At 40.4% G+C, this 25,852-nt stretch overlaps 3 protein-coding genes across 6 annotated transcripts in view; all 3 read right to left on the bottom strand.

Annotated features, from left to right (window-relative positions):
* The window catches only part of atg2a (autophagy related 2A), a 43,328-nt gene extending 40,086 nt beyond the window's left edge, over positions 1-3,242 (bottom strand). The window contains exons 1-3 of the mRNA XM_026143725.2: positions 2,688-3,242; positions 2,144-2,306; positions 1,551-1,700 (exon numbers count right to left, since the gene is read on the bottom strand). Of these exons, the coding sequence (XP_025999510.2) occupies positions 1,551-1,700; positions 2,144-2,306; positions 2,688-2,858 (484 nt within the window). The 5' untranslated portion in view covers positions 2,859-3,242. The remainder of the gene's footprint in view (positions 1-1,550; positions 1,701-2,143; positions 2,307-2,687) is intronic.
* Positions 3,243-4,248: 1,006 nt separating this feature from the next.
* On the bottom strand, positions 4,249-16,801 carry nxf1a (nuclear RNA export factor 1a). 4 transcript variants are annotated; one of them, XM_026143659.2, is made up of 22 exons: positions 16,610-16,801; positions 14,894-14,953; positions 14,262-14,469; positions 12,517-12,676; positions 12,343-12,426; positions 11,978-12,082; positions 11,674-11,754; positions 10,487-10,556; positions 10,098-10,186; positions 9,875-9,982; positions 9,633-9,742; positions 7,030-7,066; positions 6,631-6,699; positions 6,463-6,518; positions 6,163-6,270; positions 5,937-5,995; positions 5,734-5,849; positions 5,602-5,644; positions 5,427-5,505; positions 4,865-5,047; positions 4,721-4,781; positions 4,249-4,609 (listed from the first exon to the last, which is right to left on the bottom strand). In XM_026143659.2, exons 1-22 carry the CDS (start codon positions 16,662-16,664, stop codon positions 4,571-4,573), a joined length of 1,980 nt encoding a protein of 659 aa, XP_025999444.1. In that variant the 5' UTR covers positions 16,665-16,801; the 3' UTR covers positions 4,249-4,570. The 4 variants fall into 4 exon arrangements, with proteins under 4 accessions (XP_025999444.1, XP_080163960.1, XP_025999450.1 ...); XM_080307834.1 differs by lacking the exon at positions 16,610-16,801 and adding an exon at positions 15,977-16,052; XM_026143665.2 differs by lacking the exon at positions 14,894-14,953.
* A 2,264-nt stretch (positions 16,802-19,065) lies between these two features.
* LOC113007288 (inositol-trisphosphate 3-kinase A-like) lies at positions 19,066-25,753 on the bottom strand. The gene is made up of 8 exons (XM_026143691.2): positions 25,304-25,753; positions 24,236-25,155; positions 22,957-23,041; positions 22,224-22,437; positions 21,467-21,671; positions 21,273-21,374; positions 20,121-20,192; positions 19,066-20,012 (listed from the first exon to the last, which is right to left on the bottom strand). The coding sequence occupies exons 2-8, from the start codon at positions 25,106-25,108 to the stop codon at positions 19,764-19,766; spliced, it is 1,800 nt and encodes a 599-aa protein (XP_025999476.2). The 5' UTR covers positions 25,109-25,155; positions 25,304-25,753; the 3' UTR covers positions 19,066-19,763.
* Between the last annotated feature and the right edge of the window lie 99 nt (positions 25,754-25,852).

Genomic DNA, 25,852 nt, shown 5'->3' with positions numbered 1-25,852 from the left:
CCAATGTGGAGAAATTGTAAATTAAGGTGGCCAACTGTGAGCAGATCACAGGTTTTTAAATCTGTTCCATTTCAAATTTACCCAATATTTTTTTTTTCTCATTAGTTACACAAACCTATAAGCATGCTGGATGCAAATGAACAGATTCCCCATCTCTCACAATAATATAATCTCCTGAGTCCAGTCTGCAGGAAGCCAGAGGACGTCACTTAGCAGGGATGGGCCGCCCAGAATAGATAGAACAAGTGTGCAGTGAAACTGTTGACCTGTAGCATGCCCTATATTATATTTATGTAAACCTCCAGAATCCTGTTTTCTTTTTCTTTTCTTTTTCCAAAGAAACATCTACATCGCTGAGGAGCCTCTGATTTAGGTAACATCAGGAGGTTTGGTAAAGATGAACAAAAGCCCCTTTCAACCCCCAAAGTAGGAAATGAACCGTGGGATGATGGGTAACAGCCAGGAGTAACTGAGTAATGATAATATACAGAAGAAGGCTGTCACAGAGATGGCTTTCTATTTGGAATGAGGTGGAGGGATAATCGGGGAGATAGATCATAAATGGTTAAAAATACATAGTTTAAACTATAATTCGTTGAAATGTCAAAGCTGAGACATGTCAACACCACCATGAGGCCAGCAATGATGATTTCCCTCTTTCTTACAGAAAACAATACAAAACAACAACAAGAACTTTGGCTAGTTTTATGGTTCTTTTCCATGCAAAATAAAATATGAGAGTATCAATAAGTGTTATGTGTTTTGAAACAAAGTGAGCGTTAAAGTTCATCCCTCTGTGTGTTTATGTTGGTCACTGAACCATCTGATACACACAGTATCTGGTACACATGAAGTACAGCTTATTGTAAGTTGCAGTCAACCTACCTTAATTTCTCCCCGTCTGGCCTCGGGTGATATGTGTCACTGTTTCTTCATCTGCAAGTGTGCTAGGGTCAACTTGTGTCTGGGTTGCGTTAAGTGTATCAACAGACAATGAGCGAGACGCTTCATGCAAAAAATCCGCATGCCTGCCTTTTTTATGGACTCGACCCAACTACGCATGCGCCCTTCAGAGGACTATTACAGGAATAAGCACTGGTCAGTGGTGTCTGCACCTGTCTGTGTCTGCAACAAAGACTAATCCCCACCTTACTGCACTCGGTTTTGTTTGATGCCCCTCTCACACACACAGTGACAACAGGGGAGATAAGGGTGATGAGAGAAACGAGTGTGACTTTAAATACATGTAACACATGAAACACTCAAAGCAAAAAAGAGCAGTTAAATTAGGTCAATAAAGTAAATCTAATTTTATGACTTTATATTTTTATTTGTACATTTTTATCACTTTGGTTTCTTGGGGGAAGAGGTTTCCTGGGGAATGGATGGAAAGTACTGTACTCCAAAGTGATCATAACTGTGATGGTTTGTGGGAGTTCTTGAGAACGCTTGACTTTTCCTCCGTTGCTGTGGAAGTTCTTTTGTCTGCACGCCAACTATCACATTTAGACAAGTGACAATCTGCATGCAGACAAACTGCTTTCACTCACCCGTCTCAATAGTCTGTGCAAACATCTCAAGCCCCTCCAGTGGGGCAGGGGGCTCCTCTGAAGCCTCAGGGGGGTCCTTTAGGCACTCCTGAGCCAGCTGCATGCTGGAGGTCATGCTGGACGACCAACCTTGCGAGTCCCAGCCCCCACCTGATGGCAAAAGAGGGAGCACTGAGTGATTTCTGTACTTTAGCTATTTCAGCATTGGCTATTTACCATTCTTTTAATTTCCTTTTTTTTAGTGAGATGATGTCTAAGTTACACATATGAGACAAGATTTAGCCTGAGCTAGATGTGGACCTGAAAGGATTCACAAATTAGCATCATTAGTTTAATATCTGTCAGACTCAAACATATGAAAGTATATGGCAGAATTATTGCAGTCCTTGTTCACATAAATAGTACCAAATGAATGTTTTCTTATCCTGTTTACATCTTCTGCAGTGTCCTTGAAGATAAATGATGCAATCTTAATAATTATACTGATTTTGTCAAACTGGGTTTGCACGTTAAGAAATGATAAGAACATGAGTTGCTGGCTGAGGCGTGTTCGGTGTCTCAATGAAAAGAACATATACTTTAAGCGAACTTACTGGTCCGGTACTTGGGTCGGCATGTTATCTGAAGACCAGAAACCTCTAAGGTGCAGTGATCAGTCAAGAGAGCCTGCCAAGGGATGGTCACCGTTATGCTGCTCACAAAGCCATCTACTATCTCCAGAGGGGCCCCCAGGGACTCCAAAAGCTCATTGACCGCCTGTTGTAAAGAGGAGGCAGTTAGTAAGCAGCTGCTAAGAAGTAAAAGTAAAAGAAAAAATTGAAATATGCGGTTTCACATTTGCCTCATCACTCTGGGTGTCATATAAAGCTGAGGAAGTGCATAGTTAGTGTACCATGGGCATATATATTTATGCTGAATGCAGACAGAGGTAAACCTAAACTCGTGAGCTAGTGGTGCGTTTCCTGAGAGTGGATTTCCTCGAAGAAATGTGACCTAGGCTGGGAGCCCGACGCTGGAGATTGTTGTCGAATTCAAGCGCAGTTGCGAAATAGTCGAGGGAGCACGAGTCCGACAAAAACACTTGATGGCTGCTGCTCGCGTGCCAAGATCACCTTCTCCTCACGGTTAAAAACTCACCCAAACATCGAGGTTGATATCCTTGATGACACCGCTGCCGTTGTACAAGTCCAAGCCCAGCTGATCGAGGCTCAATCGCTCCTGCAAAAAGTGACCGAGGTAGTGCTGTAAAAGGTACCGACAGGCCCGCTTCTTGATTGAGCCCGACCAGGGGAAAAACCAGCGAGACATAGGGCCAGAGAGAGCGGGGAGAGGGAGCGAAGAGGTGGTGGAGGAGAACGAGTGCGAGTACAGTCCCCTGGAAACTGCATAACAGACTAAAACAAAGTGTGCAAAAACAAGGAATGAGCCACAGCTAGCTACAAGGGGCTAAGGAAGGGGTATACCGTAACTCTAGTTCTCCCTACACAAAAACTACAAAATCCTTTGTGTCAGGACCCAAGAAGCTCCCACGATACTTTTCGAGACTTTACTCCAGCTGACGGTATCCGTCTCAACTCATATTTTCGCCAGCTTTGTGTCGAATCGCAGCGATAAGTCCTCTTCGCGTATCCCTTGTTTCGGGGTTGTTTATTGTTATCATTCGCCAACTGATGGAACGTCCGTGCGTAACTCGTCACACTGACGTAGACAAAAACCGGAAAAGGAACGTATCTATCCAGGCGCCATTTTTAGAAGGTCAGCGTTTTTATTGTAAAACACTGATTTTATATTTTTTCTTCCAGAGTTTTGAACATTTACATATAACTGTATGGAAGGCAAGGCGATATGGACGATCAGAAATCACAAATCTTATCCTTTTATAAAATGTGATTTTTAAATTCCGCTTCAGTGTGTACCTTTGTATGTAAAAAATAATAAAATTGAAAAAAAGATCATTTGTGCGTTCTCCCCGATTGTCTCCATTTATTTTTCTTGCAGATCGTTTTCACTTGTTCTTTAACCTTAAAATTTGTTTTGGTTAATTAAACTGGTTGTATCTAACAAGAGTTCTGTAACTCCAAACTTATTTTATAAAACTTTGTGGTTTTATCTTAACTATATTTAATATAATAAACATCACAAGTCTTAGTATCATAGGTAAGGCAAATGTACAGCATATATTAAATCTACCACCCTAAAGCAAATACAAACTTAAGGCCAGCTTCCCTCAGCTGCTCCCTTCAATAACACTTTGTCTAAACCATCTGCTCTCCCTCCATTTCACATGCTCCCACATCAGACTACTCTGTCTCCAAACTGCTCAACCCGAGCTGTCTCTGATATACAAGAAAAATAATTAATTTAAATTAGCCCAAACTTCAATCTGGACAGCCATAAAGATGTAGGAACTAAAGCAGCACTGTAAAAAGTTCCATACTATATTTTTTATGTCAACTTTTCCCACACATTTATATTTGCTTGGATAAAACTTTCTGATAAAAGAAGTCATCCATGAGCAGCACCATTGATCTATTTTTTTACCCCAATGAAACTTAACAATTTTACATCTTTCAATAAGTCACCGTTTCTCAGTTATTTAAAATATTTTGACATTTTTGCTGTAAACTGAAATGTAGTCAAATTATTGGGCATTTCCCCCTCACTTTTCCACTCTTTTCTAATGTAACCTTGAAGAAAATTTATCAGTTGTGACAAAATATATTTTATTGTTAAACATAAACAAACAAAATCAAGATGAGCACATGAATACAATGGACCAATGGCCATATGTCTTTATTCCTATAAAAACTGTGTAGTGATATCTATACAAATGACCAAAAACTAAGGTTACAATAACCAAAAACAGTAGCAGAATGACATTTGGCTGTTAAAACAGTTAACACAAGTAGACTTGATCTACTTCATTCATAATTAAACAAAAGTGAGCGAATAAAAGAACAAAAGCCATAAATAAAAGTAACTGCGCTTTAGTTTATTTCACAGATATTTGATTCCACTCTTTATTTTATGAAAGCTACGTCAGGAATCTTTCCTTCAGCCTGGAAAGAGAAAACAAAAGGAGATATTTCAAAGCCATGGCCTCACAATAGTGTTTCTATGTTGATTTATAGACAGAACAATTATCATTATTATTATACAATTTAAGTTACCTTCAACTGAGTAAAGATCTGCGCTGCTCTGCTGAAGTCCCATTCATTGTCTTGTAGACACCTGTTAAAGATGTATGTTTAGATGTTTAAATACACAATCATACACAAGACCACAAAAAGATATGTGCAGGAAACAAAACGTACTTCTGTGACCACTCCAGGTTCATGCCAGACTTCTGTGAGAAAGCTGTGAGCATCTCTTGCTGCTGTGCAGTGAGGGTGGGGACAGGGCTGGAAGATGGAGTCGGGGCAGGAGCCACGAAGGCTCGGCGGATCTCCTCTGTTGTGGCCATTCGAATGAAAAGCTGGTCGTTGACAATGCACAACCTGTCACAAAAGAACCACACACAGAAAACATAAGGATATCTGGATGTTTCTGTTATACACAGGAGAAGCTAAACGTCCTTTTTGTTTGTTGGTACAATTTCTGATTAGGTTCATCTGCAATACAGTCTGCTGTCAGGCTCTAGCAGGAGACGCACGCATGTAATATGTTTGATATATTTAACTTGACCGTTATGACTCTCTGACTCTAACACAGTGTGTTACCAATTTCATGAAATACACATTTTTCTCTAGTGATTGGTGGGTGCCAAGTTGTTGCAGACTGGTCTCAAGACGCAGACTGAAGCATAACAATAAACAAACACTTCGTTATGCACCACAGGAAGATCATATAAACCGCCGGGAGCTCAGTAAAACTCACCCAGAATTTCCTGCTGGGACTGTGATGAAAACTCGAGAGAAGGCCATTGTGGATTCTCGCGATTTCCCATCAACAACAACTGAAACAGACAACAGACAGACAAATTAGTAAAGAAATCAACAGGTATGCCCCTTTGTTCAGGACCAATTCTAAAACTCTGACTAAAACAGCTCACCTTCTTTAAAGACTCCACTCACTGTGAATGACAGTAGTGTATTCTGTAAACGGAAAACATGTTTTGAGAGAATTAGAACAATAAATTGCTTCAGAGGAAAACGTCAAGGTGGATGACAGAATGAAAACCCACCGTGTAGGTGTTCACATCAATCGTAAAGGAGGCGATGTCGTGCTGAGTCTTTGGTAGCTCGTTGAGGAAAGCCACCACGTTCAGTCGTGTATGCTTCAGCAGTCGAAAGCGTATCGCTAAAGAAGTCAAAATTTCGAGAGGGAAAACATGAGGAGACGTCTCAAATCCCGACAACCTCAATTTAGACAGTGAAAGATACTCACTGGAGTCTTTGACTCTCTTCAGGTTTCGACTGTCTTTGTAATACTCTCCCAGACTGCTCCTAAACAGCAGAGGGACAAACAGACTCAATGTTAGGGGAGGACACAGAAAGAGCAACCCATGCAAACATCTTGTCAATGAAAAGCTTAATTCTGCTTTGTTGATGAAAACACCCAAAATATATTAATCAGAGTAGTAAGTTATCTACAAATGTGCTTGTGTCCTCACCTGGAGGGGTTCTGGGTGGAGTAAGGTGTTGTGATTGATAATGATGCTCCATCATGATAGGCATCCAGGAGCGGCTGTCTATCCCCCGAATCATAGATACTGTAGTACCTGCAACACAGTCACAAGCCATGAAGTTAGTTTCTGTGTTTGTCCTTTTCCCCAAAAAATTATTTCCTTAAAAGCTAATTAAAATTAACAAATAAAAACATTAATTGTTCAGTGGGCACATTATCAGTGCACCAACTCTAAAAAAATTTCAGGGTTTTCCTCATTACTAAAAAAGGAAAAGGAGAAACTTACTGTTGCAAGAACCGAAGGATGTGCGCCTTGATCTCATCGGAGCCAAAACAGCTGCCCTGGAAAGTCACACAGGAAAACATTTGTACAACGCAGATTAAACTAATTCAGTTAACAGTAATATAGACACAATGCTGAATATCAGTGAGTAAAACTATACATTCAGCTAACCTTGCAGGGGGGAATAGTGGTGGGCGTTTCCACATCAAATCCAATCGGTGGAGGGAGGTCATGACCATCCTGAAGTGAAACACACAAAATTATCGTAAAAGTTTGGTTTAACATCAATAAAGCAATACAAAAACTAAAATATGGAGATGTGCGTATCATATGAAAGATAATGACCATTTTAGGGTTTCCCAGGGAACACATGAAACAAAACTACTCTGATCATTTTTCCCATTTTGGCCAAAAACAATAGAAATCAAGAACACCAACAGATTCTTCAGAACATGACATTTATTGGAATATTCAAAAGGATTTTATAGCATCTTTAGGTAAAAGAACAACTAAATAAAGGAGAATGACTTCAAAGATAGTGAATTTTGAGATATAAATGTGGGAACCTACCAGTCTGAGAAGCCGGGGAAACCTCTGGCGCACAGCACTGGTATGGGAACAAAAACCAAGAGCAGGAACGTTATCGTCACAATCCATACCCATACACACACAAATAATGTTCATTACTGTGGGTATAACTGACAGTCACACCTGCTGATCCACTTAATGTCATTTTGTGCCTTTCAGTTGAATTTTTAGGACACTACACTTTGAGGATGAAATTAAAATGTTTCATTACAACCAGTGTCACAAAGGATTTAATCTTCTGTGTGTACAAGGAAATCCACAAATCAACTTAGCGTTTTCGTCCTTCTCATATTTTTTGCTGTGCTCTTTTGAAGTTTCCCGCACTGAAGTGTACTTACCAGCTGGTATACTCACCCTCTCCCCCATTTTGGTGACATACACAGATCTGACATGGAGCAGCAACACAAGCACACTTTTCTAGGAGCGCACACATACTAACATGCAAAGTCCCATGATTTACGAGACCACACCAGGATCCAGCAAACACATTCATTCTGAAGTATTAAAATAAAGAGATTATGCATTGCTGGGAGAGAGGTGGTTACAAAATCTCTGGCCAAGATGTTGGGGAACAGATGAGTCTACGTCACCAAGAAAACAAAACAGGTGAAGTACAGTTCAGTGACATACTAGCACAAGTAGCCTAACATTCAGAAGACAGTCACTATTCATCATTTGGGTGATTTTCATCAGCGTCTGTGCCCACGATTATCAGCAATTAAAGCAGACCTGAGAAGAGAGCCGAACGGCAACGACAGCAGGTCTCTAAGAGAGCTTAGCCTAGCAGTCCCGCCGCTCATTCTGTACCCATCCCCTGCTGCTAAAGTACGAAATTTACCAGCTAACTTTCTCACTCTGAAGAGTAAATAAACTTTCTCTAAGCTTTTTTTTTTTTTTTCAAGTAAAATTTGGGACCAAACCTCTGGTTAAAGAGGCGTAATCATGACGTAGAGTGATAATCATCTAATAATAATTGAGCTTTTTCGTACTGGTCACAGCCATCAGAAACTGGAAGAGGAAGTGTTTTCATGTTGGGGGTTTTTCTGAACTGATTTCCAGTTCAGAACATATTTTCTTCAGACGTTTTGTCAGGGATATTTGCCAAACTCTCCACTTCATTCACAGACAATCAGAGGCCCATTTTAGGCAAAAGAGATCAGACTTAGTGGGAGTGTTTTCTCTCTTTGGCTCATCACTGGTCATTGATAATGACATTTCCCCCTCCGCCTCATCCCAGCGGCTTTACCCTTGAAGTCCCGTCTTCTTCACTTCATCTCATCAGTGAGTCTGAGCTCACAGGGACTGAGGCCGAGTAATCGTGACTGTGCCTGCCTTAGGTTGTCCCAGGGTTTCGAGGTGGGATCTTACCCGTCATGGGCTATCCAGCCTTCCATACTCGCCTGATACGGGGGCCAAGTGGGCAGGGGTGCTATGAGGGGAGGGGACACACTGGCTGTGGAAATTTTCTTTGTTTCATCCAAAATTTGTCGAGATGAAAATGGCTTGCCCACTCTCCAACAGAGAGTCTACACTTTTACAGTACTGCTCAAAATCTCATTATGGATCCCTGTTTTTGAAATAAATCAGATGTGAAATGCTCACTTTTTTTTGCTTTTTGTTGCAGTTTTTGTTTTGTTTTTTAAATTAGCATGCTTCTTATCATCTGCAGTGTGACAGTATTTTTACAGCAGCTTATGGGATAAGTAACCACAATGTCAGCAGGGGAATACTAGGCAGAGCGCCGCCTAGAGTGACAACACACAAAGATGAGACCAAAGCTTGAAAGGAAGTGCCACAGAGAAGCTGAACAACCGTCAGAAAGAAGAAGTAGTGCTGTTCACACTGCAGAGGGTTTAAGCAAGCTGAAAGGAAAATAAATTTTAACACTGTGCAAATTTACTGTGGTCAGATGTCCTCTCAGCAACTTTTGAAAGTAAGAAATGATTAGTTTGCAGTGCGAAAAAGAAACGTTAATCATTGAGTGGGAAAAACACGTTCAAACCCCGCCCCCCCCCCAAAAAAGCAATGACAACAACAAAAAAACCCCAAAACATTTAAATACCCACAGATCCTTGATTATTTAACGCACAGCACATAGCTGAATACTTGTGTATGTCACTACAAGTGTATAGGTATAGGCACAACTGCATGGATATTTAAAAGTCTGTATGCAAGTAAATCTGTACATAAATGACAAATATTAATCAGTTATCATTTCCATTTAGGGCGTTTTTAATATTCCTCAACACAGTGACAAGATCAGAAAGCTTATGGTGTATTTAAGTCAACTGGTACGTCTCCTTCAACTTAAAAAAAAAAAAAAAAAGATAATATCTGCGAGTTACAGTGTTTCACTCACAGAAAACACAAGTCGTTAAAGTTTTTATGAGTTGGCTCTGCTTGGTCCAAGCGTTCATCCTCAACTCCTGAGCAAAATGGTTTGTTACTTTACAGCCATCTTAAACATAAACACAGGTAACTGATCTTGTTTTGTAGCATCCTGCATCATACTCAGACAGCCACACACAGTCACTGAATTATTTCTGTAAGAATTACTTTTTCAATCTCGTGAATCGCTGACTGACCTAATGTATGAGGCCTGGTCCTTGAAGACGTCACACAGAGGGTTTCGAGTTAGCCACAGCTCCACCAGCTTCAGGCCTTTCACCTTGTCCAGCTCCCGATCAGACTTTAGCTGGAGAACCACACAGAATCAGGATTTTTTTTTATTTTATTTTTTAAATTGCACAAACATACACACGCAACGTGCAAAGGACCACTAGGTCATGTCTGTTTATACTTCTACAAACTGAGTAGTCAGTCTCACCTCATTTTGGGAAAGATTGAGAGTTTTCAAATTGGGCACCTTGGTAACCAATTCAGCCAGTTCATCCAGTTTGTGAATACGGTTGTTACTCAGGTTTAAGGACGTCAGCTGGCAAAATGAGACACAAAATGATAATGAGCACACTTAAATGTGTTCCATTACTTTATAGCAGCTACAGTAGATTATAGAAGTGCCTGTGCTTCTGTCACTGCACTAATGTTACCTCAGGAATGTTTTCTTCAATGATCTTGATGACAGCTTCCATGTTAGTCTTCCTGTTCAGGATCACTTCAATGTTTTGGGACACCAGGTCTGTCATGCAAGATAAAATTAGCAATAAAACATGTTAAAGTGTTGTTTTACATGGCAGTAAATAAAGTTCTGCAAGGTACAGTTTCACAGGAGGATTGATTTGACTCTTGGTGTAAAACATCACAGGAAGCCATTTAGAACAGGCATTCAATCGCCATTTTGCAGAGATGCAAGTATTGTAATAACAATAATAATCATCATTTCTGTAAGGCTGGTCAGAAACTTACTTATAAGTATGAACCGTGTGATCCTGGTAGCAAATGTATGTAAAAAAATTTTTTAAAAGATGCGTATAATCACCTGGGTCTGTTCGAATGTTGTTCAAGTCGAGTGCTTGCTGGGAGGCATCGAAACGTTTTGCCATGCATTGCTGTCAGATAAAAACAAGAATCAACACATTAGCCTCCAAAACACCACAAATGGTCACAATGGCAAAATAATTCTCCTCTGAACTCTCTCCACCACTCAGGTCAGATCACTTCTGTTGAATCAAATGCAAAAAGAGTTTACCAATTTAATAAAATGAATGCAGCGAAGCAGCCACCACTTTACCCGTTTGCTCAATGCGTCCAAATATAACAACACAAATAAACTTATGGTACAGTCATATAAAAATTTCAAAAATTTATAAATATTTTATTAAGGTTCTACTAACGCTCCTAATCACTCCCCATAGTTGCAGCTTTACTCTGAAAACACCTGACTGGGACAATACACATTTACAGTTATTATAAGTAGGGTTTGGCTAGAATATAGCAGCTATTGGTAGGTCAGTGGTCTGCTTGCTTGAGAATTTAACATGTATTTCCCAAAAACACCAGAAGGTGGTGCTTTCTTCCTTTTTGTTGTGTTGAGTGGATAGCTGTACACTCATCAGTGAGTCATTTTATTGTTGATGTTAAGTTCATCATAACAAAGTCCTGAACATTGTGCTTGGTTAGTTTGGGGCGCTTTGCCTTTATGGTTGTGAAACTGAGATGTCGTCATTTTAAATCATACTGCCTTACTACATTTAGCAGTAACGGGTGAAATGTGTATTTAGTCAACTTTGTTTTCTGCAATTTCATTCTAAAAATGTCTCTACAAACAAGACAAGCGCATACTTGGCATTTTTTGACAGGGAGTCAGGTTGAGATGATCGGTTAAAAATGCAGGCTAAAGGCCGCCTGTCTCCAACTTCTTAGAGACACGACAAACTTTCACTTTCACTCATGACATGTGCATCACTAAAATGAAAATGCTTTGCTTTGAGGTTCTATAATTCTGTGACCTAAACTGGTAAACTGCATTTAAACGAACGTGCTATTAACATCACTAATAAACAGTTAATATATGTAAGAACGACACTTTAACAGTGTACTTAGTACTAGAACACCATTAGTTTGAGCAACAGACTCTCACAATGATTAGAGAAACTCAAAGACATTTTGAACATTACTTATGAGGCTTTTAGCCACAATCACTGCCCCCACTCAGGTGCTTCCTACCTTCAGGTGCTCCAGGTGTTCAGGCTTCAGGTCAGAGAGGAGGAATGACGGTGGAGCACTTTTGTTGACGTGCACTTCGACCTTGGAGAAACACAGATGGAAAATGACAAATCAATAACTTAAGATTAAGATTGTTTGATTAATGGTTATTCATTATCTTGTTTTCACATTCAAGTAGGTGGATAAACACTCAGTAGCAGCACACCAATGATCTGTGACCTTAAGGCAACAGCACAGCAGAGTACAATAGGCGTGAACAGTACACATGACACAAAAACCTATCGATATTATTACACCAACATACCTTATAACCATCAGTGTCTGTGATCTTATGTGAACACTTGTGTAAAGCACTGGCAACAGAGGAGTCATCCACATAGAAATGGACCCTGTTATGGTCCACGTGGTACTGGATAAAGAGGGCAAGACAAGAAAGAAAAAGATAATACAATTAAAATCGCCTTAGACTTACCTTACAAATTTTACTACATGGGTACTGCAGATATTTTCTGAATAATTGTATAGGCACAAAGAATTACATCATTTATTTTATCAGAACACAACATACAGAAACTTAAAAAAGCTTACTCATACATTTGCTACTTCAAGAAATATATAAAAAGGTATTAAATCTGTTTACAACTAGTAATTATAAGTGCTTAAATGCACCTGTATAGGGTGGTACGGAACGGAACAAATGTTCTGGAGAGCTGGGAGTAGCCACTTCTTGTCATATTTTCTTCCATGTGGAATCTGCCAAACATACAAGAAACAAAATATAATTTCTTTATAGATTACAAAGTGGTTTCTTTGACTTCCTGGGGTGACCGTAATGATACACACCGTTACTTTGTACCAGCCCGATTGGTTTTTCCCTCCTCCGCCACCTCGTTCTCCTCCTCTGAAGGGACCACCCCCTCCACCTCTGCCTCCACCTTTGCCTTGTCGCCTGTCTCTGTCAAACCGTCCATCTAATTTCCTAAAAGGTCTTCCGTATGGGTTACTAGGGAGAACACAACAAGGCAGTATATATTCAGGCATATGGCCACACAGGGAAAAGAATCAACGCAATTTTTAAGTTCTATTTCTCAGTATTCTGTCTTTGTACAAGCAGTTTATTTATCTATTATCATCATTGCAAATCATGCCATCTGCCAAAGATTAAGTCACAATTCTGGCATGTGAGGCGCTTTGATAAACTACCAGTTTGTTGTGCCTATCTAGATTTTTGCAATCTGGTGTGTGCAGAGCAGAAGGGCTAAAGGTACCAGTAGGTCGGTCTCAACGTGACTCATCAATCATATATCTCGAGATAGCAATAAGGAGATTCCTGATAAAAACCTCTGTAATTGCGTTGTTTGCCATTCTGACTTGTGTTCTGATTCTAGTTCAAAACCATTTCCATCATTTAGGGGTAGACTGCAGCAAGTGTGGTTATGATATGCACAAGCAATCACCAGTGTGCCAACCACAATCATTACAGGACTTTGCATCAGGTCGACAGGAGTCAGGTTTCAAAATTACACGGATAAATGCTCTGTATTTTTCCTTACATTCAGTGTTACTTTAACCTTTTGTCAAGGCCCAACACAGCTTTCACACTCGCAGTTCTTATTGTAGTAATGGTAATGGCCTGCATTTGTATAGCGCTTTTCTAGTCCATAGGACCCCAAAGCGCTTTACACTACATTCAGTCATTCACCCATTCACACACACATTCACACACTGGCAATGGCAAGCTACATTGTAGCCACAGCTGCCCTGGGGCGCACTGACAGAGGCGAGGCTGCCGGACACAGGCGCCACCGGGCCCTCTGACCACCACCAGTAGGCAAACATGGGGTTAGTATCTTGCCCAAGGATATTTGACATGCAGCCAGGATGCAGCCTGGGATCGAACCACTGACCTTCTGATTAGTGGCTGACCTGCTCTGCCACCTGAGCTACAGCCACCCCTAGTAGACTTAAAATAAATAAAGAAATAATTACCCTACCCCAGTGTTTGTGAAATAGTCACACGCATGTACTGGCAGAGCATGAGACACAGACAGGCAAACTTATTAAAACACTGCTTTACAGTGGCCTCCCTTTTTATTACCTGGAATATTCTCCTTCATCAACCAGTTTTTCATTCAAGATGTGGAAACTAGAAAAAAAAAGTCACACTGGATGCAGGACACGAGCTGATATTTTAATAATTTCATGTTATAATTTTTAGCTGACTAACAAAATCACTTATTTTTTCTCAGTTCACTTTTACCGTTTCAGTCCTGTTCACTTTTCCTGTGGTATTATTCATGTCAGCAAAGGAACAGAAGTGAAAATGGTCTGGTGCTCTACTTTCTCATCCTGTGCGGGCTATTCAAGATGCAACACCTTTCCTACAGCTTCACATGAAATCCACATCAAACACCTAAGACCTTGCTGTTTATGTGTTACTCACCTTACAAGAAAATGATACATTGTGCAAATGTTCTTTTCAGTTTAAAGCCATTAATTGTTTACTTAGACTAAAGTATTACTGTGAGAAGTTTATCAGACAAACTCTAGCAAATGCATTCAATGAAAGTGTAACTTATTACACTTACAATCTGTTCTGGGAGCTGCTGTCCTGACAGCCATCACTCATAGTTACATCTCCATCAGTATCTTCAAGCCTCGACCGTGGTCCAGGACCTCCAAACCCTCCTGAGTGGTTTCCACGCTGGCGGTCTCTGCGAGACCTGTCATACCGACCCTTGTGAGGGCCTCTGCCTTTACGGTTGCGAAACTGTGGTGCGGTTCTGTCATCATGCTCTGTAACGGAGAAAGTAAGTTAGCTCACAACCTAAATATCACATCTCAGCTACAAAATACAAGCAATAATAACCCCCCAAAAGGCATAGGTTATGAGTTAAATTAAATCAGCTACTGTACATGGACTAGATAAGACTGAAAAGAGCTCAAATGACTGTTACAGATTGCAATGTAAACATTAAAGGAAGCTTACAATTTTAAATACGCACTCTGTAGCAGATTTTAATTAAGCCTACACTTTTGCAAATTATGCACATTTTAAAAAGTCCTTTAAATATCCAAGACAAGCCCTGGTCTTGTTGATCTCTGCAGTAACTCTCTGGACTCATTTTACCAGCGAAATAATACAAATATTCATGGCGTGGTACTGGGTAAACATGTGTCACAAAATGACACCTCCGAGATGCCTTCGACATATTTTTACCTCCGTGAACCATGAAATCGGTTCTTCTGACCTCTCTCCTCACCATAAAGTCTCCAAGATCTGTGGAAAGGTCGTTAAAAGTGCAGTAAGTTTAAACCTGCAGTGAACGTGGCTTCTTACCGTTGTAGTAATGCCCGCCGTCCGCCATATTTCTCCAATAGTGTTGGATAACAGCCACAACCCAGAGTAAAACAAAAAACAACAATGCTACTAGTGGTGGTTTCTTTTCTTTGTTTCACGGCACTCAAAGCCAAGGCTGTCGGAGAAACTCCAACATTCCGAGTGGACCAGCGGAAACAAAGGCGACCCCGACGTGACTGTCGGCTCGTAATTAGCAGCTTAGCTTAGCTTCCCCTGCCGAGCCCAAACGAAAAGACAAAGCCGGAAACACAACTGGGTTCTCTTCCGGGGCAAGAAAAGGGAGCGGACAGTTGAAACAAACTACGGTGGGATTATGGTCAAGTAAAAAAAAAAACAAAACAAAAAACAATGTACAAATCAGGTTTTGCTAGCGTTAGCTTCGACTTACTTTTGCTTATATATGCGCAAAACCTATAGCGCGAAGCTTGATGTAGGATATCCGACCACTTAAATCACACACGAACCTCTTTAAAAGGCTCACCAACTTCTGTATTTCCACAAAGATGAGGGATAAAACACAGACAGCTGTCTTTTAAGTTAGCCAACGGGCCGGTCTGTTGTTTTTTCAAAGCTGCGCCAGTATGCAAATGAATTTTTTTTAAAAACTACAGCGGTTTCAAAGGGTATACAAAATGGGGTTGTCTCGTTTAGCAACACTTCTAAAAACTATATTGTTTGAATTTGAAAATAATAATTTCAACATCATGTAACACTGAGACCTTTGATAAAAACAGAATCACATAAGATTCATTTAGATGTGTCATTTCCTAAACCTACAGAAGTTTTTATTCTAATTTCAGCGCTGCACAAATCATATCTCAGTATGTTGTTTTGACCAGCTGTCAGTAATCCTCCAAATAACTGTAAAGTTCCCGTGACATGTGCACAAAAGACTGATTTTTAAAAGTAAGAAAAAAAACCCAGGTTATATTAATGACTCACTTCTATTGTTTGTGCCACTGAAGCATAAAACCAGGAGCACTTTCAATGCAGGAAGGTGCAGCTGGAAGCAATAACAATAATGATGTCCCAATAAGCCCTGACAGTGAACCAGCACGGTTTAATACTAGCAGAAATATCACAAAATGTCATAATAAGCTCTTAATATTTTATTCTGGAATTGTCCAGAGGTGCTTTTTTTTGTAGAAACAGTGCACTTTAATATGGCCTATCAGGATTTAAAAAGGAGTATAATTTGATAATATTTCGCTCAAAGAAACTTTAGGATAGGGTCAGCTGTACAAACTGTGTTTTATCGCAAATCGTGACGATCCTGGCTCTTAGTAACCAAACTGCAACTGAATATATATTTAATTAATATAAAAACATATGCATTTAAAATATTAGCCTGAAGGCTTCCGTTAGCATCACACCATTTAATTCTCTGACCAGGTAAACAATAGCTACACCTTCCTCCTCGGTAGCATGCTTATTTATTTTGTAAATTTTCAATGTTAAGGCAATATCATTCACAATGTCTGTTTAAAACACGAAGCATAAGCAGGTGTAAGCGATTAGACGGTAATGTAAACCCGGGCTAAACGAAGCCGAGAGAATAATAGGAGTCAGACTTACCATCATTCACCACATGTGTCACCACGGCCAGGTTGCGGTAGTTCCTCTGAAACATGATCACTTGGTCCTCTCAAGACCACTTAAGCTCCCAGAAAAAACTTACTTTCTCCTTGAAAAACTCCTTTTCAAAACAGCACCAGATTCTTTGTCAGCCTTCTTGAGCGAAATTTGAAGTTTATGCTTTTTTTCTTTTTGGGCAACTTTGTGAGCAGAAGCTAAGGTTAGCTTGCAGCTAGCAGTATCGTTCACGTTGGCTGCCCAGGACCAGTTTCAACATTTACCACTAATTTCTTTTTTTCTTTTTTTACCACCTTATTGGTTTTTCCCCCCATAAAAGTACCGAAAACATGTCGTTTTAGCTCCTGTCAGTCGGTCTCTCCCGCTCACTTGTCTCCTGAAGCGCCAACAACATGGCGCCACCTGGCGAAACGAAGCTCTAACGTCTAATTACTGCAGCCTGAGCGCTTAAACTGCCACAGTATTAGCATACTTTAAAAAAATATATTTAGGCAAATGTAAAATTTTGTATTTTTATGGCATTTTTTTAAAATAGATATTTGGCTTAAATAGTTTTATTATTAACAAAGTAATTAACTTAATGTAATTCAGGCATCTATTTGTCAATCAAACACAAATTATTATTAGGTTGTTAAACAATAACAAAAGGGGAAAAATTTAATTTTTCTGCTGTATTTCCTGTTGTTAACTAAAAAAAAAATACAAAATTAAGTCATTGTCATTTTTAACAATAGTCCGTAATAACAGCTCCAAAACATTATTGCAAACTTCTGCATCATAATTTGTGGTCTCTGTTTTAGACTTGTCACATTTTAATGCCAGATGTGTTTTCAATAGATGGAGCCTTTAATTACTAAAACTATACATTTTCATCTTGACAGTCTACAACCACTAAAATGCTAATTATGATGTCTTAATGTTGGGGGAATATTGTCTCTTGGGCCAGATATTTCTATTTTTCTAAACTTTTGAACACAAAATATGTACTTGAATTTAGCTGAAGTACATAAATCTGTTGAAACCCTAACCCTAGCTCTGAGTCGTAACACTTTGCAGAAAAAAGGAATTTAACAAGTAAAGTTAGTCTGATTATTTTGTTATCCTCTGTTTCTCAATGTCAGTGAGAAACAAAAACATATTGTTATAGCCTAGAGTTCAGATCACCGATGATGTGTTAGACCTCACAGGGTTAATAATTGTAATTGTTTTACTGCTTACTTTTCAGTTATTATTATTTGCCTTACTTTAAATTAAACACTCAGCATTATGTTAACAATACTTCAGATTTGCACAAATCATATCTTTCAGTCTTCTTCTTTCGGCTGCTCCCTTTAGGGATTCCCACTGTGGAAATCTGTCTCCATCTCACTCAACCCTTTGCGTCCTCATCTGTCACACCAACCCTCCTCCATTAATATTTTCCTCCTATTTTTTTCCACTATCCCTCCTCTGCACATGTCCAAACCATGTCAGCCCTGCCTCTATAACTTTGTCTCTCTGATGTGCTCATTTCTAATCCTGTCCATCCTTCAGCTCTGCCACCTCTAGCTGCACCTCCTGTATTTTTGTCAGTGCTAGTGTCTCACTCCCATCTTGTAAACCTTCCTTTTCACTCTCACTGTTCTCTTTCTGTCACAAATCACCCCTGATACTCTTCTCCACTCACTCCACGCTGCCTGGACTCTCTCCTCTCTTGTGCCCCATCTGTTGCTTTGGATGGTTGACCCGAGATATTTAAACATCCACCTTCACCACCTCTGTTCCTTGCAGCTTCACTTTTAGATGTGTTTTCACCTCTCCATGCTCTCTTCAGCCTGCCTCCTTCTCTCACTTCAGATCATAATGTGTAAGAGGTCAGGCAGGAGTCTCTGTGGACTCCTGCCTGACCTCATCAGTCCACCTGCCCATCACCACATCAAATAAGAAGGGGCTCAGAGCCGATCCTTCCCCACCTTAAACTCATCCGTCACTTCAGCTGAACACTTCACCACTGCCTCATGCAGTGTAATACATATATGTACATTCTGCACATTCCCTACTGCACATTACCCAATGTATATACTATATATATATAATGTTCATCCTCTACCCCCCCCCCCCCCCCCCCCCCATTTTTGCACACGTCGAGGAGTGTGTCAGGTTACATTTCACTGTGTGTTATACTTGTATAACTATGTATGTGACAAATAAAGAACCTTGAACCGTGACATATATGCTTTTTGGCTGCACCAATCCAGCTCACTGAAATATTTCACTCAACCTGCTTTTTGCAATGATCGAATGGATTTGACTGCCCTGAGATTTCAGCTGTTAAACTCTCACTGCCATTTAGCATTTTATTTATCTACTTTTTTGCATATCACTTGGATGTCTGCAACTCATTGATCATTTTATATAAGATGATGATAATAGTGACATGGATATATAAAAACCCAACAGAAAGAAGCATTCTTATTTTAATTTTATATATATATATATGTGAGGTTATTTATAGCCTATAAAACTGTGAAAAACATTTCAGCTGCATCATGTGTAAGTAATCTAAATACAAACAATATAATAATACAATACAAACATTGTGGCTGTGTTTTCTTCATTGGTATAGCTTAATCTGTACTTAACCCATGTTTTTTACACATACTGTCTTAAAAAAAAGATAGAGCACGAGGCTGTTCAGTCGATGTGCGCATTATGAGATACCTTAAATGAGCTTATGTTGCAACAAAGGTAAGCTGTTTTAGGTTATGCAGACCAACCACATTAAAACAAACAAGACAGGAGCATTTGTAAACAGATCTCCAGCAGAGTCATTCCCAACCCATGCCTCTTCACTGGGCAAGCCCCTGATCTGTAGATGTTCCTTGGATTGTCCGTCTTTTGCAAATGAGAAAACAAAAAGGTCTTTGTAACATAGTAGTTTTAACTGTCAGAGTATGTACATACTGGATGCACAACCACATATCTATGGATTTTCAGTACACTGAAGTCCCTTTTTCCTCCTCCTTAGCCCCTGAAGACACAATCTCCATTAACAAATCAAGTCTCTTCCAGTGAATGAAACCATTCCGATGTAACACCAGTCGATTTGTCCATCTCATCCACTTACAATTGTGTAACGACTGTCAAAAATGCACATTCACAGGCTTATTTGCTCCTCCTCACAGCTCTCCTCCTGCTGCCAGGAGGCCACACTGATGGCCTGGGCTAAAGATGCGACGAGAGAGGACAGACCGATGAGGTAGCCGTCCTCCCTGCTACCCTCAGACCACGGGACGTTGTGTCGGAGCTCCTGCGAGTCAGGCAGAGGCGTCGTCTTTCCGAAGTCTATCATCCATACACTGGCCTTGCTGTGGTCGTGGACAAAGAGAAGCGAGCTGCCAATCACCTGATCGATTAAAAAACATAAAGGTATTGTAAGAGTGGCTATGATGAATTCATGTGTTTTTTATTTATCGTACAATTGAACAAGATTCATCTCTACATGTAGACTAACCTCATGAGTTCTGAAAAATGGCGAATTCTTTAGTGCGTCACTCAGGGCCAGGAGTCTGGAGTGGTACGCTCTCTGAGAACACACATGGGTGGAAATGTTTAGCAACAGAAAATGGTGAAGCTATGATAACTAAAACAAATGGGATCTATTATGCTTTTCCTTGTTTTCAGTGTTACAACAGTGGATGCTCATCTTAGACATGGCCAAAGCTTTCAGATAACCAGGTCAGTGTATGTGCAGCCAATTGGGCTGTAGGCTGCACTCAGTGTCACTATCCCTGGGTCTCTTCACGGTTCTGAGTTTTTAGAGTTTTAGTTTCATTTTGGGTTTAAGTATGCTTTAGGTTTGAGTTGTTTCTCATTTTGCTTGAGTAACTTTGTGTGCCTGTTTACGAGATTTTCAAGTTTACTTATTTTGCGTTTTGACTTTTTATTAGAGTCCTAGTTCAGCTGGGTCTCCTCGCTGCCCCAAATACCCCTGTGTGACAATTGTTTCTGTCTCCTTGTCCTCGTGTGTTTTCCAAGTTTTATGTTTGTGTATTTTCAGTTATATTTTGGACTTTGTGGGGGTTTTTTTCCTTTTGTGGATTATCTGCCAACATCTTTAATAAACGGATCATTTTTAGCTCATTCCTGCCTGCATTTGGGCCCACATTCGACAAGTCACGATGACACTTTTTCACTCTTATTTGTAAAAGAAAGACGATGCTTTTAATATGGTCACAGCTCTGCCAGAAAATGCAGGTCTGCTTTCTCCAAAAATTAAGAATGAGAGATGTGAATGAGCAGAAAATCCAAAAGTAATTTTACATTTTCTGATCATTTTGTAAAGTGGTTGGTGTTGGATTATTCTTTCAAAATAGTTTGGTCTGGTAAGTGTCTTTAGGTATACACTGCAAGAACTTTGCACTTCTCTACACTTTTCCCTACGACCATGACAGGTCACAGCAGATGTAAGTCCTCACCAGGTTTAGCTCCACTTAGGGTTTCTTTATCCTCACTTTTTCCACTTGCTTGCTCATTAAGGATTGCATTCATTATCAGTTTTGAAGTTGCCAGTTCTGTTTTCTGTTATCAAACAATTTTTTTCTTACTATGACATGATTCCAGTGCGTTTTCTAAAGGAAAAGTTTTACATGTTAGCAGAACTGACCAGAGTGTGCAGCTGGCTCCTGGTGAAGTAAAGCAGTGCCTCAGTGACCTGAGCTAAAGTCTGAATCTTCCTGAAGTCTCGCTGGATGCTACCATCCTCCATCTGACTCACAGAGACAGAAACAGGTACTTTATCAGATGGATACTTTTAATAAACATAAACAGTGCAGTTCCTTCCCTGGCCTTCACTCCTACCATAATGCCCTCTATCCTGAAGCCCAGCGTGGACGTAGAACTGATTGAATCCCTCCACTGAAGGTAGCGCCATTTGGTGACTCCCTTCTGTGCATGTTCCTCTGCTGACGGAGCAGAAGGGTCCATTTTCACCATCTTCTGGTACATATCGCTTCGCAGAGGAGCTTTGACACGAGCTTTGACTAATTCATCCTCTTGGTAGGTTCTAGCAAAGAAAATGTAGATATTTAGTTTTGACAAAGGGGTCATTCAAACAAAAACACCAATATCAGACTGGAAATAATGGTGTGATATACCACAGTGAGTGAAATTCAAGGGGAGGTTTAATTCCTGGCCCTGAGCAGAAAGTGTGGTGTTTAGATGCTGAGGTCTCATAAGGTAAGACTCAATTCATTCCTTGTGGACACAAAGACGTATCTGAACCATTCAAAACGACAGTTCCCGTATCCGTCGCTCTTAATGACTATAAGCTCAGGACCAGGTACAAACTGGATGTTCACGTTTTAATGTTTTGTCATTTTTTTGGGATTCGATATAAAAATAACCTTCCATGAGTTAGTCATCATAGCAAGAACATGATATAAACAATTTATTCCCAAATACCCTTTCTATACATTAAAACCAGTGTAGCGTATTATTCATAAAATCTGAAATCTTGACATTTTCTCTCCTAGAAAACTCACTAAGCCCTTCACGTAGCTGAATGTTAATATTCTGCAATCAAGACTTGATGAGTCACCTGTGAGGGACGCCTTACCTGACTCCCATCTTGCAGTCCATGATGACGGGCCTCTTCAGGCCACTTAGCAGATCCTCCAGGCGGATATAGCAGAGCTCCCCTCTTGTTACCAAGCCATGATACTGTGGGACAAAGGGTCTCAGCGGGTCTCTCATCAGGCAATCCAGGCAGTTTGCTTCCACTTCACTGTATAGTTTCAGCACCTCACCTCCTTTACTGACCTGGAAGTTACCTGATGACATCAGCAAACATCAAGAAGAGATGAAATTATTGTTCCCATACAATCAATAAGGCAATAAGTGAAGGAAGCAGAGTGATGGGTACTGCCTAAGTTCAGCATAGTAAACTTTTTCAAGACTGACACCTCAGTAAAGGTAATACTGAGCTTCACTGTCTCCTGGTTTTAACCATCCACTGTTCAATGACTAGCCCACGTCCTAATAATCTTTTGAAACACAAACTAAAACAATGACTAAGTCCATGAAGAGCTGACATAATGTGCAGTCACATGGATATTTACATATGAGTCAATGTGAGTTAATGCCGGCAAGCAGTGGTGATGACATACAGTACATCCTATAGTGACTTCAGTTCATATTTACAAGTCAAAAATGTCCTCTTGGAAAGCTTTGCAATCATGTAAACATCAATGTGTTGGACAGCATCATAGCTAGCATCATTTGGAAATGTGTTCACGCTGATTTCTGAAAGCCTGCACGTGTCTGTGTGGAAGAAACTGTAACACACATGCCTTGATGTCCAGCCAGCTGGACCCAGGAGCTCTGCCGGCTCATAGACCAGTGCATCATGGTCAGGAAGGTTTTCCAGGAGCGGCACTGAGGCATAAAAAGAAAAGCATGTTACGTGAGAGGAGCATTCCTGTCTAGTAGTTATCCAACAACTATTATCTCTAAGGCCAGTTCAGGGTGTGGAGAATACCTTCCATTTCTTTGTTAATAGGTAGGTTACCTATGTGTAAAGGACAAAGACAAACACCTGCAGGGAGTTTGGAGTGCCGAATTTACCTACAACAGGAATAGCAGCATGCATGCAAAAAGAAGCAGGGTAAGCCGGTTTGTTAGTGTGAAGGGCTAAACTTGCTTTGTCACAGTAGGAAAAACAGAGATGTCATTAATAAAATTAACAGAAACTGGTTTGTTTTAAGCGGCAAGTACGTGTGTTTTTACGCACGTTTGCTACCGTGAAATGTCAAAACATTCACAGTGAAATCATAGCTATGGACGCACGTTGAACTTTAATTCTCTGTAATTTGGAAATGGTTCATTTGTACATTTCTTTTGACAAAAGCATAAAATGACTACATAAAATTCTTTGATTTCCCACTTCGGGGAGCCATGTAGTCACGTGGCCTTAACAAACTCTGAAAAATGTACTCCAACAAACAGAACATTCCTCAGCAGTTACGATCTACTTTGTATATACACAAAACAGTCTCTAACAGACACAGAGGTAGCCAATGAAAAACCTAAACCCAAAAGCAGCTGAAGCTGAGCCAAGCATGTTCAGTAGTGCACTGTTACAAAATGACAGGCTTGCAGTTTGGAGGAAATGTCTCTATTACATCATATTTAAGCTCTTCCAATCATACACGCTTCCATATTAAACGTTACCATGCTGGTTTAAAATGTTTTGTAGGCCTGCTACAGCCGACTGTCTGCTATTCAGTGTCTGACAATGCAAACACACTGTGTTTAGAGCGTGCTTCCTATCATCCTCCCTCTGTTCGCTCTTTACTCTCATATCTGCAGCAGCAGCAGCAGCCAGGCATGCAAACACCATTCAAATCTGACTTTGTCAAAGTCCTCTTTCAAGCCCATGCAAATCAGTAGGACCACAGGTGCACAGAACAGTTGAGAAACATGGTTTTACTTTACTTCCATGGAAAACCAGAGCAGCCAGACACATGAGCCAATGCTAGTGTATCAGCCAGGACCCCCCTCCCCCCAAAAAATGAGAACATACTTTAAAGCTGCATCTGTGTATAATGTGTTGTTCTCAGATATTCTCACCTTCCTGAATGTCTTCCTCTTTGACCCAGCATCCTCTCCTTCACTGAAGACCTCGTCGCTCTCTGCGGAGGAAAGGTTGAGGGAAGAGGAGGAGGAGGTGGAGGAGTGCAGAAGCTTGGAGAGGATAGGATGTGGGGAGGACCACTGTTGTGTTGTGGACCCCTCTGTCACTCCTGGCAGTTCCTCCTCATCATTCCTTTTTGGGGTCTCCCTGCTGCTCTTTGTATCTCCTTCTACTGCTGAAATAGTCGATCTCCCATCTTCGTCTTCCTCCTCTTCTTTCCTCACTTTCTCAAAGCTGGAGTTTCTACCTCTCCAGTGTTTTCCCTCAGCATTTGCACACCCTTCATCATCATCATCATCATCATCATTAAATTCCTCTTTTTTTTCAGTCTCCTCCACCCTTCTTTTCCCACTCCACCTTCCTCTCTCGCAGCTGTCTGCGTCGACCTCAAAGCTTCCCCCCGACCTCTCCTTCCTCCTAAGTTTCCATTTTGCCTTTAACCAGTCCCTTGGAGATCTTGTAGTCAGCTCTTCGTTTCGTTCTGTGCTTTGAAGTTCTTCTGTTTTGTCTTCCTTCACATTTGTGGCATTTGACTGGCAAGCCATGTCTGAATTGTGCTGATCATCCTCGTCCTCGTCCTCTCCCAGTCCACCTATGCACTGACTATAAGGGGGGAAGCTTTTTGTTGACTGGAGACTGGGTCTGGATCTTAATCTGACCACCCTGCAGCTGCTCGACGGTCTTTCACTGATCAACAGATGTTGATGCGTTTTATCCGATAAGGTGGAAAAGCAGTCATTCTCTACAATTTGCTGATTCTCTATCTCCATCTTTATCCCCTCTGTGTGGTTGTCATCTGTAGTGTCCATCTTTGTGTCGGATGTGAGCCCAACATGTGCTTGTACAACAGCAAAATCTTTACAACAGATGCACAGTTTTGAACACGTTTGAGGAAAAGCATTCAAAGAGTCTAAAAATCACTAGAACGACAACATTTTTTTAAAATGACAGAAATTGAAAAAAAAGAAGAAGCAGCATTAAATGCTCACGTGTATCTAACTTACCTAACCCGTGTCCTCCACCTACAAGTTTTCAGTTACACAAAGCTGTGTGCCTGTCAGTGAGCCACATCCCGTTCTCATTCTCTCTGCTGGTGCCAAATTTTGCATGCAGTGACGCTGTTAAGTTTCCAGAGCTTTATTCAGGGACAGCTGCTGGAATTTGGCCAAGAGTGCCACTGGCAAGAGGACATCCAGGAATACGGTGTCCTCCCTCCAATAATGAATGTGTTTTACAGTGTTTTACTTAAATAGTTATACAGCATTCGAGTGAATAAATGCAAAAAAAGTGTTATTTGTGTAATAAGAAAAAGATGCAAATTTTGCTTTGTTGTTTTTCAGAATTTCTTTTCATCATACAACAAAAGAAACAGCTCCACAGTCCAACATTTCACAGCTTAATGAAAACAGAAATTCTAGACAGTTATTATGTAGAATAGATTTCATGTATATTGTTATAAGTACATATTACTTTGAAATAAACCCATTGACTACTTTGTTAGGAAAGCCTCAACTGCTCATTTTCACAATTATCTAATCAGCCAATCACATAGC

Source organism: Astatotilapia calliptera, chromosome 2, assembly GCF_964374335.1.
Source record: "Astatotilapia calliptera chromosome 2, fAstCal68.1, whole genome shotgun sequence".
Classification (NCBI taxonomy): Eukaryota; Metazoa; Chordata; class Actinopteri; order Cichliformes; family Cichlidae; genus Astatotilapia; species Astatotilapia calliptera.
This window is presented reverse-complemented; position numbering and strand designations above follow the sequence as displayed.